Source organism: Myotis myotis, unplaced genomic scaffold (genome assembly GCF_014108235.1).
Source record: "Myotis myotis isolate mMyoMyo1 unplaced genomic scaffold, mMyoMyo1.p scaffold_m19_p_28, whole genome shotgun sequence".
NCBI classification, from domain to species: Eukaryota; Metazoa; Chordata; class Mammalia; order Chiroptera; family Vespertilionidae; genus Myotis; species Myotis myotis.
This window is the reverse complement of record NW_023416333.1, coordinates 2,692,419-2,707,013: the sequence shown is the minus strand read 5'-3', so window position 1 is coordinate 2,707,013 and position 14,595 is coordinate 2,692,419. Positions and strand designations below refer to the sequence as shown.

The following is a 14,595-nucleotide window of genomic DNA, read 5'->3' as shown; positions in this document are numbered from 1 at the left end:
CAGGGGCTATGGGATTGTTGTCAGCAAAAATGGCCCCAGATGTTAGACCTCAGTTCAGCAAACTCAGTTCATGGGTTCTGGCTAAGAGAAGAATTCAGAGCCAAGACTCAAATGATAAGAAGGAATGTATTTAGAGAGACATAGAGGTAGAAGAAGTGAGCCACAGAAGAAGTGGGCTCAGGAAACAAGTTACAGAGGCAAAAGAGTGGCCCTGGGAGCTTCAGAGAAAGAGAGGGGCAAGGAAAATGCACCTTGTGCTCAGGAGAGAGTGAGAACCCTGGGGAAAGAGGGGCAGGAGGAAGGCACGGGTGTGCTGGTAGAGAAAGAGTGTGCTGGGGGTTTTGTTTTCCATTCTGATGGCTTTTATCTGGAGGACTCAGGGGAAGACCTCAATGCAGCTGGTCCTGAGGTCAGCCATGGCGTTGCTCTCCCTGGTTTTTCTGCCTTTCTGGGCCTGAAGTTGAAACACAGATGAAGCCTAGATGTCATCTATGGGGCTAGTACTCAAGGGAGCGGTCATGTGAGGGCTTGTAGTTCTGCCCATTGCTAGGCACCTGAGGCTCTCCGCCCCGGTGACCCTCTGCACCTGGCCTATCGTCCCCACTCTGCTCGTGCCTATCTGACTGCCTACTACAGGATGATAGTGACTTCTGACATGTGAGCTGTTCCAGGACCCAAGGAGATAAGGGTGTCCCGTATCCAGAAGAAGATCAGGGGCTTCCTCCAGTTACAGGCTGCTGGCACCGAGCAGATAAGGGTCCCAGGTTGGCCAGATTCTAGAGGTGCCGTGGTTGAATGTCAGGTGTCTGGGTGAGGGCTGGGAAGGACAGAGGAAGAAACCCAAGACATGGAGAGGGGACTCCAAGGTGTGACTCTGGAAGTGGGCTCCGCACCAGCCCCCAAAATTCCTCCCCTCTGAGCCTCGGCTTCTGGGCACACCTACTCTCACTTTGATCCCTGCCCCTACATTATATGCAGGGGCCCTGTCCTACCCATCACATTCAGATACCGAGTCTTATACTTGAAACTAAACTTCACAACAGGTGCCCTTGAGGCAGGAAATTTAGAACAGGGAACAAAGGCCTCAAGCTCTACCCCTCCCCTTTTCCGTCTTGGCCAGACATCAAAGACGTGATCTTCACTGACCTGTTCCCCACTTCCCCTTCCCAAATTTCCTGTAATTGAGGAGAGAGAGAGAGAGAGAGAGAGAGAGAGAGAGAGAGAGAGAGAGAGAGAGAGAAAGGGAGGGAGGGAGAAAGAAAGAAAGAAAGAAAGAAAGAAAGAAAGAAAGAAAGAAAGAAAGAAAGAAAGAGAGAAAGAAAGAGAAAAGTAATTGCTATCTGAAAAGGAGGGACAAGGACAAGCTGCCTTCAGCACAGCAGTCACCATACCAGCATCAGAAGCCGGTCATGACCCTATCCACCCCCCTTGGCCACATTTAATAAAAACCTTCCACGCAGACCCCGTCGATGTGTTCCATTCTCAGAGGTCGCCATCTCTCACTTCTCGAGTGTAAAGCATACTATGGCTTTCATAAATTTACTGTGCTTTGCTAAATCCTTCTGTCATGCTCTCAAACCCTTCCTTGGGCTGTGACAAGAACCTGGACCCCAGTATCAGGTTGAGGCCTCCCTTGGCCTCCCCGGGAGCCAACCAGCATCACCCTCTCCAACCAAAATGAGTACACCTTGCCATCTTCCCTCCTGGGGTCTCTGATGTTCAGGGAGCAGTTGTTGGTCTGGGGAGTCCCTGAGGTTATGGAAGCAGCCCAGGGTCCTCTGTTGCAGCTGCTGACCTGGTTGGTTTGGTTGAGAGTCCTAGGGTCATTGGCCCCTTCCAGGAAACAGAAGATGGAAAGTGGGTCCGAGTGGTTCCATCTGAAGGTAAGAGAAGGGACAGGGCACCAGGACATGCAAGCCCTCCTGCACGGTGATGGACCCTGGTGTCTGCAGCTCATACCCTGTATGGTCCTCCAGGGACACTGTGGAGAGCCCCACATTTATCTCTCGGACATTTAGCTTCAGACACTCCCCACCCTCCTCTGCCCCAGCCCACTCACCTTCCCATCACAAGGACAGCAGTAGTAGCAGGCATGATATCTCTGAGACTGGAGGGCCTATTCACAATTCCTTAACACAATCTGATTAGCCCATCCTGCTAGACATCTTGCATCTATTTGTGGGTTTTGCCTCAAATGCTCCTCTCCGACAGGAACACCCAAAACCACTGCAGGGGAAGTGAAGGTTAAGCCACTTCACCCCAAGGACACTTCACAAGGGAGCGCTGTTGCTTTCACTTCCCCACACAGACACCACCTCCTGGAGACCCTTCTCCATGCAGGGGACTCTCCTGGGACCAAATCCTCCTGTTCATGCTCATCCTCAGCCAAGGTAGGAAGCCTTGTGAAGCGCTGGCCAAAGCTCACAAACTCCTCTTGTCATGGGCCGAAGGTTCGTGTGCCCAATGCTTCAAAACAAAGGTCAATATACAACAGATCAGAGTTTGGAGGGTCGTGTAGGAAATGTCCAAACCTGTTAGAATGTTTATGAGTTTATTTGAGCCAAATTGATGATAATTGTCAAGGAGCAAAAGCTCAACGGATTGAGAAAATGCTCCAGAGAATGGCAGTTTTGTAGTTTATACGTTACCATCAAAGAAGGAGGTATGAAAAAGGGTTACACGAAAGTCATTGGTGGTAAATTAGGGAGGCGGGAGAAAGCAAAGTGGGGAATTCTCTGAGATTGGATGATGAATAAAATGAAGAGACAAATACTTCCTTTGCATTGGTGGGTATAGGTAGTTAACGATTAACATTTACAGCACATGGAGATGGTATTGGGGCAACAAGGTAACAATGAGGGTTTCATGGTCTCCTGCTCTGGTGAGAGATTGTGCTCTGAGGGGTCTCGAAAAGGGGGGATTACTCTGACATTCCAAAGGTCTGCTATTGCAGATGCAAAAAGGCAATAGACACACTTACTTAAGGTAAAGATGAACCTTTGTCAAGGAAGATATCTGCTAGGACATGACTACCCACCATGACTCCTTTTTAGTTAAGAAGTTTTCATTTCAGACCATCCTATGTGGTTACTTCAGGTGTCTGAGTTTGTAAGGCCACTACACACGCCACCCCTGAGCTTGTCAGGTTTAATATGTGGCCCCTTTTTCATCCATAGGTTCAGTGAAGAGCCTGCCTCACACACACACACACACACACACACACACACACACACACACCCTCCTTGGGTTTCCCCACAAGCTCTGCCTTTGTGATGTGGTTTTCCTCTCCCAGAGAGGACCAAGATAGCCTTACCATCTGCTGCTCTCACTACCCCAAACCCCTCCTCTGCCTCCTCCTCACACCTCTTCTTTCTCAGATTTTATAGTCTCATGGGCTCTTGTATCAGGTCCTGAAGATTCAGCCTTTTCTTAGGTCACCCAGCTCCTCACCCTCCGAGACTCCATCCATTGAGACCATGACAGCCCCCTTCCTCATCCTCTTGACACAGTAGACTCCGGGCCTGCTAAGCTGCCTCACTGAAAACCATCTGGCTTGTGTTACATGAAGCCACAAATTCCCTTCTGATTATATGAGCTTCCTGAGCCAGGGAATGTGGTAAGACTCAGAAACAGCCAGATGAAAGAGATGCATAGGGCAAGGTATGGGGAAAGGGCGCAGGACTTCCATGCTCTTTCCAATCCGGTGCACCACGCTCCCCAATCTCCCCATGTTCACCAGCCTGGAAACTATCCAAACCCTGTCCTTTTGGGTTTTTACGGAGGCTTCATAACATAGACATGATTGATTGCATCACTGCCACTGTCAACTGATTCTACCTCCAGCTGCTCACCTCTCAGAGTTGGGGGAGAGGTGGTGTGGGACTGAAAGTTCCAGCCCTCTAATTATATAGTTTGCTGCCCAGGCAACCAGCCCCCATCCTTAGGTGCTTTCCCAAAGTCACTCCATCAACTTTTTAAGAAGACACATTTATAGCTTACATCGCTTGGGAAATTCCAAGGATTTGGGGAGCTCTGCCAGGAACAGGGATGAAGACTAAATATTTTGTACTGTATTTCTTATGATAAATCATAATATTAAAAATATCTATCTCAGTCTCTCTGTCCAATGATGAAAACCTCCTACAATGCAATGTGAATACAGTGCAAAGAATAACAGGTAACGTTGCACCTTTCTCAAGAGATGCAAGATTTCATGAGAACAAGGATGAAAAGTGATGTTTGGAAAATTTGCCAACGCCATGTATTTGGAAGGATCCAGAAGAGTTAGACCTATTACTGTAACAAAATCAACAAGAATGATGACATGATTATTCAAAAAAGAAAAAACTGAATGTCAAAGCATTTACTAATGGTTTTAGAGGGGAAATGTTGAAATCTTCACATTTTTGCAAACATTGACCTTAAGTAATTTTTTTCCCTGAGCACATCATAGAATCCTAACAAATACTTGTTGAATAGGTGAAATAGAATAAATCTTATTTTTCTCATGTAACAGCTCATTCTAATTATGTAATAGCATTGCTTAAATATTTATTTTTTTGGTTAATCCTCACGGAGGATATTTTTTCCATTGAGTTTGAGAATGGAAGGGAGAGGGAAGAGACACACAGAGAGAAACATTGATCTGAGAGAGACACATTGATTGGTTGCTTCCCGCAGGCGCCCCAAGTGGGGGTGCAGGATCAAGTCTGCAACCGAGGTTTGTGACCTAGATGGGAATCCAAGCAGAAACCCTTCAGTCCAAGGGTGACGCTCTAACCACTGAGCCAAACCAATGAGGGCTGTTTAAACATTTCACACGAGATCATTTGTTTAATTATTCCATCCTCACAACCTTATGAAACAGAAAATTGAAGTACAGATTGGTTAACTAACTTGCCGAAACGTGAACATCTGGCTTCAAACCCTGGCAGTCAGCTGCAGAATCTCTGTGCTTCCTTGTCTCTCCTTTTCCCTGTCTCTACCATGTTCTTCTCCCACCTGCAGGGCACTGGATGAGGGCCAATCCCTGTGTTTGGTGTGTGAGATTGACAGCAACCTCCTTGCTAGAGCGAGTTGGGCCCTGGAGAGCCAAGCTCAGAGCCTCGGTCCTGCAGCTGCCCCGCAATGGAAGCTGGCGATGGAGGGGAGTTCTGCCAAGCTCAACACCCATTGGGCTCCCAACACGTCTCTAGTAGCTTCTCTGTGCAAAGAGTGGTGGGAGAGAAGAAGGGGCAGGATTCCTGGATTCTGAGAGCGGAGCCTTACGTCAGTGTGACAATACAGAGAAAAGGTATTTTTTCATAATATACAATGCCAGTTTCTCTTAGAAATGAATATATCCCGGTTTTTAATAGGTCTCCTGCCAACTTGGGAGGACTACCCCAAGACTTTGGCTGTATGGAATGAAAGTTCTTTGAAAATGGCGGCCTCCAGTGTCATAATCCCAATGGGCGCAGCCATATCGTTCGCCCAGACAGTCCCAGAAAGAAAATGAACCACCGGATGGAGAGACACCGTAATTCTCCATGATGACCATTGGCAGGCTGTGGCTTCAAACGGTCTAGTGAGCGTGTGCACAGTTCACCCACTTCCGGTTCACAGTTCACCCACTTCCGGTTTGGGGTGAACTGTGCGCATGCTCACTAGAACATTTTTGCTTACGTCACCAACTGCATCTAACCATCGGTTGCTTGAGGGTCGCGGAGGTGCTGTGGAAGGTTAGCAGTGGGGATTCTGTGCCGTCAGAGGAGGTTTCGAATTGAAGTTGGAAGATTGGCTCGTTAATTTTCATTCCTTGTGTATTTTCTGTATGGATATAAGTATTTTTTTTGTAACAAATTCCTAGTGTACTTTAATGATCAGATTTTATATTGTCCCATAAAACTTGATCATTTGAGGCGCAACTTAAGGGGCCTTAAGTCGGTGTTACTTGAGGACATATGGGGAAGTGAGGCGCTGAAGGAGGCAGTGATTGATGGGAAGCGGGAGCCTCTGGGATTGGAGGATTCTGAGGGTCACACTGTGACACACTCCGCTGGGGGGCAGTGATTGGGGACCTAAAGAAATGGGCAGAGCGGGGTGCTAAGGGTAGCACATGGGAACCAGTTGACTGCATTGCTCTCTGGCACTGAGTGTTGGGGTCCTTCGGGGATGGATGGTAGGGTCAGTGTTGGTTTCTCCTTGCTGTGTCTGTGGACAGGGTAAGAGTCAGTGATTGGCAGCTGAGCAGATAGGTGATGGTTCCCATTGGGGGCGTTATTTGGAATCCCCTGTTGGGAGTTATTTCAGGCCCTGTGGAAACCACACTCTCTGAGACACATTTATTGGCGATGAAGGTAGTAGTGATTTCAGGAGCCTGACTATGTCAGTGGCTGGGAGCCATTTCGTGACCTTCTGGTAGTCCTGTGGTCTGGTCATTGGGGGTTTCTGGAGGTCAAAAAGGATGTTTTAGGGGACCCTGTCCTTGTAGGGGACCACACTGGATAGTGGAAACTTTGTGTAGTTTAGAATGAGGCAGTAACAGGATTGCGTCCCTTTGCAGACTGAGTGACCTTAAGGCAAATTATGAAACACAATTCGGTCTCAGGTTCCTTAGCCACACAATGGGTACAATAATGATTATAGGGTGGAGGGGAGGCAGAAGAGGGTATGTGGGGAGATAAATGGTGATGGAAGACTTGGGGCGCTGAATACACAATACCGAATTCATGCACGGTTGGGATCTGGCCAGCTGCCCAGTCAGGGCTGATCAGGCCAGGCTGGCTTCCAGGAGGGGATGTGGGAGGTTGGCCGTCCAGCCCCACCCCAGATTGGAGTGGGAGGGGACCATCGGGGCGAGGTCAGCTGGGGGGAGGGGCCACAGGCTGATTGGAGGTGGGGCCAGCCAGGGCGAGGGGCCCTGGGCGGTTGGCAGGTACAACCCCCTGGTCGAACTCCTGGTCAAGGGGACAATTCGCATATTAGGTTATTGAAGATTTTATTACCACAAATATTGAGATTTTGTTACTTTTTAAATGAAAAATATTTTGGTACAAAATACAGTTATGCAAAAATATAGCTATTTCAGTGACATTATCATCATGGCCACATACTATCAATTTTAAAATGTACTGAATAGTTTTATTATTCATCCTCTATTTCATTGTTTTCATCTATTCTTTAATACCTACTATATAGACATATAGTTAGATATATAGATAGATAGATAGATAGATAGATAGATATGTATAATCTATCTATATATATAAAAGGCTAAGTGTCCATCCGACCAGTAGCTATGACGTGCACTGACCACCAGGGGGCAGATGCTGAATGCAGGAGCTGCCATGATGCACATTGGCCATTTAAAAATAAACGGCACCACAGACCTGGCGCCAACAAACCAACACTCGGCTTCCCCCAAGTGGGACACAGGCCCTGCCACCACCCCAGAGCGACACCCCACCAAATCACAGCCAATGCTGCCAAGACCCCATGGCACAAAATGTGGCCCACAGCCTAGCCCAGCCCAGAAACGTTTGCTGTGGGCGCCGGGTAATGACATCACAGAGCAACACCTGGCTTCCTCTCCCTAGCAACTAGCCTCCTTGGAATTTCTTCAGCCCAGGAAGACGACTTGCTTTATAGCCAGGTACACACATTTTACAATTTAACCAAACGTTTGTGAAGCGTTTTCACGTGCCTCATCTCATTTGATCCTCACAGAAGTCCTCATGTCTATTTAATGGAAAGCTATTCAAAATATAAGTATCAAAATAGGGGGCATAGGGAATGACTGCTTTTGAAGGTCAGAAAAAGTGGTGTCACCTTAGAAGTACAGTGACGTTAGAAGGCAATTTTATGGGCTTAGCAGTTGTAACTGGTCCATGAAGCAACTTTAAATTAAACAAAGGAGCAGGAAAAAATGGGGATAGTAGACATAAATATATGCTTAGATTTGGAAATCAATTGGACTTTTTTTTAAAGCAACATTGTTAAGCTGCATTGGAGAGTTACAGATAAGTTTTTCCACACAATTCTGATATTTTATATTGAATATCTTGAACAGTGATTTAAATATCACCAGGTTCAGAAAGAAGTGATGAGCCTCTCATAGATAACCAGTGTATGGACTGGTTATGGACTCTTTCATATGTTTATACAGGCTCCTAAACATACACACCAGGAGTCAGCAAACTGGCCATCAGCTAAATCTGCTTTGCCATCTGTTTTTTAAAATAAAGTTTTATTGGAACACATTCATATTCACTTGTTTATTGTCTGGGGCTGCTTTTGTGCTCCAGTGGCAGAGTTAATTGTGTTAATGACCATGTTATCTACAAGCCAAAAACATATACTCTCTGGCCCTTTACAGAAGTTTGCCAACATTTGTTATCCACATACACTCATTAGTATGCTCATAATCACACATCTACGTAGGAACTCTTTCCTGTTTTATAAATACCAAATCATACCATACACATGTGTACTTGTTCTTTTCACACAACACAGCTATCCAATATCTGCATGGTAGTCTATCATGTGGACATGCTATAATTTATCCAACCATCCTCACATTTTTTATTCATTCTCCCCCCCCCCCATTTTTTTCAGTTCACTACAAAAAGCAGAATAGCATCATCTTTAAGTGGACAGGCCCAGGATCCAGGTTCCTGTATTTAATTCTACATCAACTGGGCAAGTCATTTAATTCATCTGTCCTGGTTTTCAAGAGGAAGATTATAATAGTGCTTACCCCATGAGTTTGCATGAGAAGTGTGTGTGTGTGTGTGTGTGTGTGTGTGTGAAGCACTTGGAACTGTGTGGGGAGAACCAGCGCTTGGTGAATCAGAGTGGGACAATGCATGGATGGATGGATGGATGGAGGATTAGGGATGTCAGAGAGAAGAATCAAGTAAAATAACCTCTCCTTTAATAAGAAACCAGGTGAGGCAGGTCAGAGGGCTTCCCTGCAGCCCATCTTAGGGATTCTGTTCCAGCCTCCAGATAACCCTCAGCTTGGCACTGGGGCTCCTGGAGCTGGGACGGTGATGTCCACAGTGAGGTTGGTGTAAAGAGGCTGCAGCTCCTTGGAGAGCAGCGTGTAGCCCAGTGAGTTCGCGCCATCTTGTTGCCACCTGCTTTGGATCTCGGCCAGGAAGCCAGGGCTGGGGGGAGCAATAGCCATGTGAGCCCAGGGCTGAGGGATGACCCAGAACCAGCCACCCCATTCCAACCCTGACTCACCTCTTGGGACTCTGCTCATGGCTGGGGTCCAGCCCCTCCTCCAGCATGTGGTAGCGGCCATAGAGCAGATGGGGTCGTGAGAGGAGCATCCCGTTTAGTTCCAGCCTTAGAGGGAAGAGGGCAGAGGCTAAATGCCTGTCTCCTCTGATAGGATCCCCAGGCCACAGCGCAGCCTCTCGGGCCAGGGTGGCCCATGCCCCCCTCAGTCTAGGGCAGCCTGTAGTTCCCACACCACGGGGGAATCTGCAGCCGTGTGCCAGGCTCCCTAGAGCAAGGCCTCCCCACCTGGCAGCGATGTCATTGTCCTCACGATCCCAGTCCCAGTACGTGTTGGGAAAGCCATTTATCTTGCGGTAGTGAACTGGACGCAGGGCAAACACCCCTCCAAGGTAGCCTTGGTAGGGCAGCCTAGAGATGGCAGAGAGAGTTGGAAACACAAAGAAGTTCAGGTAATAGGCCCTGATCCTTTCCTGGCCAGGATCTCCAAGGTTAATTTCTGGGTTAGCCCTTCTCCACTCACCCCTGTGATCACCTCTCCTCTGACCCATGACCCATACCCACTCCCTGAATCATCTGACAAGCCCATCTTGTGACCCCAATGATGGCCCCCTTCCTGACCCTTAATTGGCCCCTCCTATCACTCATTCCCATCCTCTGACCTCAGTTAAAAACCTGTTTGCCTACCACTTTATTAGGTGCATCCTGACTCCCTTATTAATAACCAATTCCATCCCTACTTGGCATCCACATCCACGAGGAAGGTTCTTCACTGTCTATGAGGTCTTTGCTCAAGCCCCATCGTCTCCTCCCTGCCTCAACCCCAGGGATCAGGGTCTGGATCATACATATGAACAGGGCACGATTCAGGGAAGAGCAGGGCCTGGCCAACAGGCCCCCTCCCTCCACCTACTTGTAGTTGAACTTGTCGATGGCCACGGACACGTGGGCAGGGAAGATGTCACAGATGTAGAGGTTGCGGTTGTCCTCTGGCAGTAGGTTCACATCGTGGAAGAAGACGCAGTCCCAGCCATCTTCTTGCATGGCCTCCCAGAACCCCACATTGCGAAGCTTGCCCCGGTTGAAGGCGGTGTTGTTAACCTGGGTGGACAGAGATGCTCAGTGCAGTCCTCACCAGCAGGCAGTAGTGTTCTCTCACCTGCCAGGCCCATCCTTCTCACCTTTTCAAGTCCTGTTCTCCTGCCTGGAACCCCTTCTTATTCCCACTGTGGAGCTGGAAAACCCACACTTGTCCAGAAAGGTACAATGTAAAGGTTACTTCCCCTGGGAAACTTTTCTTGGATCCCCACCCCCCACCATCCTAGGCAGAGTCAGTAACTTCAGCCTCTCAGCTCTCCTTCCTCAGCCATCTTCAAGGTTCTCAAGGATCATCACCTTCAAGAGGTCATCTGAGGGAGGCGGAGTTTAGGAGTAATCAGGGACCACTGGGTCTGTTTCTGTTCTGACCAGACAATGACTGGGTCTGATGCCCAGGAACCATGACAGGATTTGCCTCTCCTCCTCCTCTTCTTCCTCCATCATCATCATCATCTTCTTTATCACCACCACCTTAATTGTTACATCATCACTTATTATCATCATGTCCATCATCATTACCATCACCACAATCTTCATTACCTCAACATAATCACATTAACTCCATTATCACTATTAGCATCACCATCATCATCACCATGAACACAATTATCACTGTCACCACTGTCACCATCATCATCACCACTGTTAGCAACAGCATCTTAATTGTCACCATAATTACCAGAATCATCACCATCAAAACAATCATTACCATCATCAAAATCACCACCATTATCATCATATCATTTATTGAGAGCCTACTATGCCAGGCATTGGCCTCACTGTTTTACATTCACTAAGTCGATTAGTTTTTCCCACGACCTAATAATGCAGGTGTTATTATCATTTTTGTCTCATGGGGAGAAAACCATGGCAAAGAGGTAAGTTCCCCAAGTTTATTATACATAGTTATTCCGGTAACAGTGGGATGGATGGATGGATGGATGGATGGACACATGGTCCCACACTCAGATAACACATGTAGTAATGGACAAGACCAGGATTCAAACAAGCATCTAACTGATCCCAAACCCCTTTAATTCACCCCTTATCTTTATTGCCCAATCTGGTCAGCCCTGGTCTCAGAGAGGCCTCGACTTCATGAATCGGACTGAGCCTTTCCCACAGGCAGCCATTCAAACTGATCCCAAACTCAACTAGTTAAGACCAAACCTATAGTCCTTGGCTCTGATTGCCCCCAATTCAAGATCTGTACTCATAAATCCAGCCCCACAGATATTCTGTGACCCAGACACTCTCAGCTCACAGCAACAACTTCAGCTCTGATTGTTCAAACTCATGCTAAAAGCCCTCTGCCCTCTTGCCCTTGACCCTCCCCATTCCTGCCACACCTGATTCACCACATAGATGGCATAATGCAGTTGCTGGCGCTGCAGGAAGGGGTGCAGGTGGAAGAGCAGGTGCTGCAGGTGCTGGGCTTGCCCATAGTAAGGTACCACTATTGCTGTGTGGTGCCGTGTCCAGCAGTTGGGTGGCTGGTATTGGCCTCCCAGCTCCACCAGTGGGTTCTTTTCCACCACCTGCTCCATTGTCAAGTTCTCTGGGATCATCACCTTCAAGGGGCCACCTAAGAGAGGGAGAAGCTAGAGATGATCAGGAACCTACCCCAGAAACCCCACACCCCAGTTTTACTGGGTTAAATCATTCCCCACCCCCAAATTTCCTATCCACCCAGAACTTCAGAATGTGACCTTATTTGGAAATAGGGTCCTCACAGACACAATTGGTTAAAACGTGGTTCTACTGGATTAGGTTTGGCCCTGAAGCCAATGGCTGGTGTCCTTACAAGAAGGCCTTGTGGCCCTGGCCAGAGCTTCTCAATGGTTAGAGCACTGGCCCACACACCGAAGGGTCACGGGTTCAATTCCAGGTCAAGGGCATGTACATGGATCATAGGTTTGATTCTTAGTCCCAGTCAGGGCATGTGCAGGGGACAATCAATCAAAGTCTCTCTCTCTCCTGCCAGGCCCATCCTTCTCACTTTTTCAAGTCCTGTTCTCCTGCCTAGAACCCCTTCTTATTCCCACTGTGGAGCTGGAAAACCCACACTTGTCCAGAAAGGTACAATGTAAAGGTTACCTCCCCTGGGAAACTTTTCTTGGATCCCCGTCCCCCACCATCCTAGGCAGAGGGGATCTCTCTCTCTCTCTCTCTCTCTCTCTCTCTCTCTCTCTCTCTCTCTCTGTCTCCCTCCCTCCATTCCACTCTCTCTAAAAAGCAATGGAAAAAATATTAAGAAGGAAAAAAAAACATGGACCACTACTCAGCTGAGCCCTTCCCAATACTCCTGACCCTCATAAACTTGGAGAGTCAATGAATGTTTAAAGACACTAAGTCTTGGGGTGATTCCTTATGATTCACTAATAGAGAACCAACTCTCTCCCCATCACCCCCAGCTACCAGGCCCACAGCTTCTGCTTCCAGGTTCTGACCCCACCCCCTTAAGCCAGCTCCCCAACGCCCGAAGTGGGGGTGGGGGCATAGGAGGCCTCCCACAAGCTTACTGATGTAGGGTGAGACAATGGGGCAGCTGGGCAAATCCTCCCTTCTGATGTCCACACGGTGGATCTGGCTGATGTTTGAGTACACATCCTGGCGAGGGATTCCTGGAGAGGATTCCCGGACCACAAAGGGCAGCTCTTCTCCCCCCTCCGGCTTGTCTTGTGTGAGGAAGCGCAGGGAGGAGGTGAAGCCATGGCGGTGGTGGTCTGGGCAGAGTAATGCCCCCATCAGCAGCAGCTGTAAGCCCAGAAGGAATAACAGGAGCCCCCTCTGCTGTTCCATTCTGGGAAAAAAGCAGAAGGTCATTCCTCCCATTTGGCAAACCCCTCACTTTTGCACCATGGGTCTCAGGCCCAGGCTCCTGCAGCCATTCCTCCCTGACGGGCTTTGCACACTCCCCAGAGGGGAGACCAGAGTGAGACACTTCCCAAGGCCACTCAAGGCCACATCATCTGTGCGGAAAACCTGTCTTGTGAACGTCTGCAGCCTCGTCTCGTCAGCCCGGTTCAACACTTTGGTCACACTGGGTACCAGCCGGACTGCTCCCTTGGCCGGGCAGCTCAACCTCCCTGACACTTGACGTCCTTGTCTGTAAAATGAGGCTTATTGCTGGATCAGGCTCATCCTGCCAAGACAGGCAATGTGCTTCTGTTAGGGTGCGGCAGAACTCAACATTATTCCAGGAATGGTCCAGGTTCTCTCTTATCTCCAACATTTTTAAAATATGTTTTTATTGATTTCAGAGAGGAAGGGAGAGGGAGAGATAGAAACATCAATGATGAGAGAGAATCATTGATTGGCTGCCTCCTGCATGCCCCCTACCGGGGATCCAGCCTGCAACCCAGGCATGTGTCCTTGACGGGAATCGAACCTGGGACCCTTCAGTCCACAGTCCGACGCTCTATCCACTGAGCCAAACCTGCTAGAGCTATCTCCAGCATTTTGCATAGAAGGGACCAGCCCTGCTCCTGCTCATCCTGGGTGCCCTTCCCTTTCATGCCACAAGCACCAAGTTGCCACTAGGGGCTTCCACAGCCTCAGTATTCCCTTCACCCACTCTGATCATTGTGGATTGTGACTGTCCATGTCAACCTCCCCATCAGACTAGGGGCTTGAGGAGAGCTGGTTCAGGACGGACTCATCTCTGGGTCCTCAGCATTTCTCAGCACAGGAGGCCCCAGGAAATGGAGGATGATTGGATGGATGGAGGAATGAATGAATGAATGCAGATAGATCTCTTCTCCACCTGACAGACTCCTACTCATCCTTCAAGAGCCAGCACAAATGCTCCTTGTCTTGTCTAAGTCCTTTATTCTCATCTACACTCTGGGCTCTCCTGGTCCCTGGTATCTCTGCTGTCACAGCTCTGGTCACCAGAACTGGAATGATATGTATCTAGTTTCTCTCCCTCACCAGCCTGGGAGCCATGAGAGGGTAGACCTTGGGCATGACCCATCTGTGGGCCCCCATCATCACCCATAAAAAAAAGTTGAGCACCCACGTATTTACATATCTCTAGTTACTAAGCATCCAGGCATTATGGTGTGAACCAAGGAAACAACCAGAAACAAAATCAACAAAAACCTCTGCCTCCATGAAACCTACTTTCTGGTGGAAAAGACAAGCAAGAAAATAGATAACTTCAGAGAGTGATAAAAACCTATAAATGAAAATGGGAGGGTGGCCGGGTGATGCTACTATTTGCTACTATTTGCTACTGTGGTCTGGAGCAGGGCCGAATAGATCATGGAT

The 14,595-nt window shown here is 48.4% G+C and overlaps 1 protein-coding gene across 1 annotated transcript; it reads right to left on the bottom strand.

The window, feature by feature from the left end:
- Positions 1-7,618: 7,618 nt before the first annotated feature.
- LOC118649278 (beta-1,4-galactosyltransferase 3-like) lies at positions 7,619-13,593 on the bottom strand. Its single transcript, XM_036296180.1, has 6 exons — positions 12,846-13,593; positions 11,673-11,908; positions 10,139-10,326; positions 9,514-9,636; positions 9,229-9,333; positions 7,619-9,149 (listed from the first exon to the last, which is right to left on the bottom strand). The coding sequence occupies exons 1-6, from the start codon at positions 13,156-13,158 to the stop codon at positions 8,996-8,998; spliced, it is 1,119 nt and encodes a 372-aa protein (XP_036152073.1). The 5' UTR covers positions 13,159-13,593; the 3' UTR covers positions 7,619-8,995.
- Positions 13,594-14,595: the final 1,002 nt, after the last annotated feature.